This window comes from Colobus angolensis, unplaced genomic scaffold (genome assembly GCF_000951035.1).
Source record: "Colobus angolensis palliatus isolate OR3802 unplaced genomic scaffold, Cang.pa_1.0 Scaffold561, whole genome shotgun sequence".
Lineage (NCBI taxonomy): Eukaryota > Metazoa > Chordata > Mammalia > Primates > Cercopithecidae > Colobus > Colobus angolensis.
The window spans coordinates 353,068-356,394 of NW_012119166.1; the positions used below are offsets into that span (position 1 = coordinate 353,068).

A 3,327-nucleotide genomic window follows, 5' to 3' on the forward strand; every position below is an offset into this window, starting at 1 on the left:
AATTCCTAGGCCCAAGTAATCCTTTCTTGTCTCAACCTCCTGAGCCACTGGGATTGAGGCCCATTTTGGATCAAAATGCAGTGCTGTGTGTGGTTAAGGTTCATGGGCTAGGGCCATCAGGGAAGTCGAGCCCGGGAACCCCAGTTCCCTGTTCCCTGCCTTGCTCTCTGGGGCAAAGGGCTGGGGAGGGGCTGGGAGAGCTCAGCCCACAGTCCCTGAGGGAGTTGTCACAGGGCAGTGAGGGAGAGGAGCTGAGGCTGGGCTTGGTATGGGGGGCGCTCACTGGACCTCCCTCCCACGGCCACTGCTGCTGACCCTCGGAGCAGGCCCGCAGCCCTGGATGTTAGAGTCCCCATGCTGGGCCCAGGAGGGGGAAATGAATCAGACCACACAGAGTGGCTCTGCCAGGGAAACGAGGTGGGAGGAGGCCAGAGGGCCCTGACTTCCCTGGAGCATGAGCTTTGAAGGGGAGGGCCAAGCAAGAGTGACCTCTCAGGAGAGGTCCCCACATGGGCCTGGGTTTAAGTTGTGACAGGCTTCAGAACAGGCCTCACTCAGCCTTATTTGCTGGAGCCGTGTTCCCAGGTCCAGCCCTGCCACTGTGCATGGCAGGCCTAGCCTCTCCAGCCTAGTGCCAGCTGCCTCCAGCCTTCACACATCTCCTCTGACCTGCGCAGGTGCCCCTGGGAGGCGGGCAGGCCAGCTCACTGCCCATTGTGCAGATGAAGAGAAACCGGGCTCCGTGAAGCCAGGCGCTCGCTGAAGTCACCCCACTGGTGTCAGAGCCACAAGTCCTGACCCCCTCAGTGCACCTGGCTTGGCTCCTCAGTGCCAACCTCAACTTGCCGGGCAAGCTGGGGTTACCGGCACTTTTGTACACATTTGCTTGCTTAATCCTCTTAATTTGTGGGTTTGGGGTGATGTTCTCTGTTACAGAGAAGAGAAAGCTAGCCCAGTTTTCATCTGGGGAGGAAAGGGGGTGATGAGGAATGCAGGGGGAGGGGGCCTAGGGCATTGGGGGAGCTCAGGCTGGGATTAGGGGGGGTCTGCAGCCCTGCTCCACCCAGCTGGGCATCGATCGCCTGCCCCCTGCTCTGCAGGCCCCTGATTGTGCCTTGGGTGTATAAGCCCACTGTCCCTAGTGGAAGAGCTTGGGCCGGGGCGGAGGAACAGCCTCACTCTGATCATCGACTCCTCTTCCAGCAGCCCAGGTCATAGTGCATCCCAACTCTCAGCTTCTCCCCTTCTGCTGCAGAGAGCCCAGCATCTTCCCCTCCTGCCCCCAAGCTCCCACAGGCTGAGTCCTCGCAGAGAAGCTTGCATCAGCCCCATCCCTGGGAGCTGTCGTCCTCCTAGTGGCCTCTGTGCCCCTCCCAGAGCTCTGGGAGTCGGGGTGCTGGGAGCTCAGCCTGCGTCTTGTTCCCCCAGGTGATGGCACTGTGCACCTACCCAAACCTGCTGGACAGCCCCAGCTTCCCAGAAGATGCTAAGAAACGCGCCCGGCGGATCCTGCAGGCTTGTGGCGGGCACAGCCTGGGTGAGGCCCCAACTTGCCAGGTCCCGGGACGTGAAATGAACGAGTGTTCCCAGGGGGGCCCCAGCCTCAAATGAGAGTCATGCATGCAAATGGGTGTGTGAATGTGTGTGGGTGGCTGACAATGCACAGAGTAAACAAAAAATAGCGTCCTCATTCCACTTGCGCCTTGCTGGCCTCCTGTTTATTAAGCGGGCGGTGCTGGCACCACCTTTAGGTGCAAGTGCTTACATCATGCTGGGTGTAGGTCCTACTCCCTGGAGCCAGCCTCGTTGGACAGCAGCTGAGCCTGCCTTTGTCACAGCAGGTTTCACCCAGCAGCTGGAGACTGGGTAGAAGTGCAGTTCCCAGTTTTGTTCAGCATCCTTGCCTCTCTGTGGCCTCCAGCTCTGAACATGTCCCTGCATTGTCTTGGAGATGGCAGCCAATTGCTGGGGAAGGGAAGCACCTTGGGACCCCTCCGGCCCCTTTCTGTGGCTTTCTTGCGTCCAATGGTGCTAGTACCCCCAAGTACTTCATGGTGTTCCCCTCAAACTGGCCCTCACTCCCCTTTTCGGGGACCCACGCCCCAATGTCTGCCTCCTGACGTGGCACCAGGCTCCGCAGAATGGACCTGGAACTTGGCCTCTGTAGATGTGAAGATGATTCTCTCCCTTCCCTGCGGGGATAGAGTTCCAGCCTCTGGGCCTCCAGCTCTTTGTCATTTTCTTTCCTCTGTTTATTTCTGCTGGTTCCTTCATGCAGCACCCACGTTGGGAATCCGGCTTCCCTCGCCCTGAGGAAAGCTGCTGTTCTTAGAATCTTCCTAGGATATGAGCCCTGATGTTCCTGAAAGTGGAGCTGAGGGTGGGGACAGATTCTGGCGGCTTGTTCAGCAGGGGAGTGGCCTCCCTGGTTGTCTCTATCTCCTGCCACCCCCCCACCAACTTTTTCTGCTCTGTCCCTTATTGACGGCCCTGTGCTCACCCTCCTGGGTGTAGCCCCACTGCTCTCCCTCTGAGTCTGGGCACTGTCTCTCTCGGGAGGGGGCCAGCCGCCCCTTGCTTTTCCACCTGCCAGCCTGGATGGGGTGTGGGCTGGGGTGTTGTATGCCACGACCTAACCCCAGGCTGGCAGAAAGCAGCTCTGCAGCCCAGAGGCCCAGCTGCCAGGCTCCTTTCCCCACTGCACGCTCTGCCTGGCACCAAGGGCAAAGGTGTTTCTCAAAGACCCCATGGCCATGGGCCTAAAACTCCTGGAAGCCCCCAGCTGAGAGGCAGAGGGAGGGGAATGTGCCTTTTGTGTGTCTGATGCGAGTGTCTGGGGATGGGGTAGGGATTTTTCTTCCACATACTAAGCCTCATCAACAGGTTTTTGCAACTTCGTGTCAGCCAGAGCTGGAGTAGTGGGGCTGAGAGACTGTGTCCCTGGGAGTTCCCTCGTGGGGTGTTATAGCAAAAGACCAGTTGGCCCTCATGGTTTTTGGGACCCACTCTGAGCCCTGTTCCAGGACCTCGTGAACACAGGTGAGGTAGGAGTGCTTGGAGTCTCCCTCATCCTTCAGCTAGGAAGTACTTTGTACCCACCTTCTGGGCTTGCAAGGAAGGTTCACGTGTGCTAAATCCCCTTGTTAGCTGTAGACAAGCCCTGTGCATTCCAGGGGGCAGGACAGTGTGGTCCTTCGCATGACAGGGACATAGTGGTGTCGCTCTCTGTTACCTACGCTCTGGGCAGCCTGAGCACTTTTCTGCCCACAGGAGTAAAAAGAAATGGAGCACGTCACTATGCTCCAGGGCCACCCTGACCCACAGGGA

General features: G+C 58.6%; 1 protein-coding gene across 2 annotated transcripts in view; it reads left to right on the forward strand.

Moving 5' to 3' along the window:
* GPT2 (glutamic pyruvate transaminase (alanine aminotransferase) 2) overlaps positions 1-3,327 on the forward strand; it is a 49,398-nt gene that overhangs the window by 16,385 nt on the left and 29,686 nt on the right. For both annotated transcript variants that reach the window (XM_011961660.1, XM_011961661.1), the window contains one exon: positions 1,429-1,537. In XM_011961660.1, the coding sequence (XP_011817050.1) occupies positions 1,429-1,537 (109 nt within the window). The remainder of the gene's footprint in view (positions 1-1,428; positions 1,538-3,327) is intronic.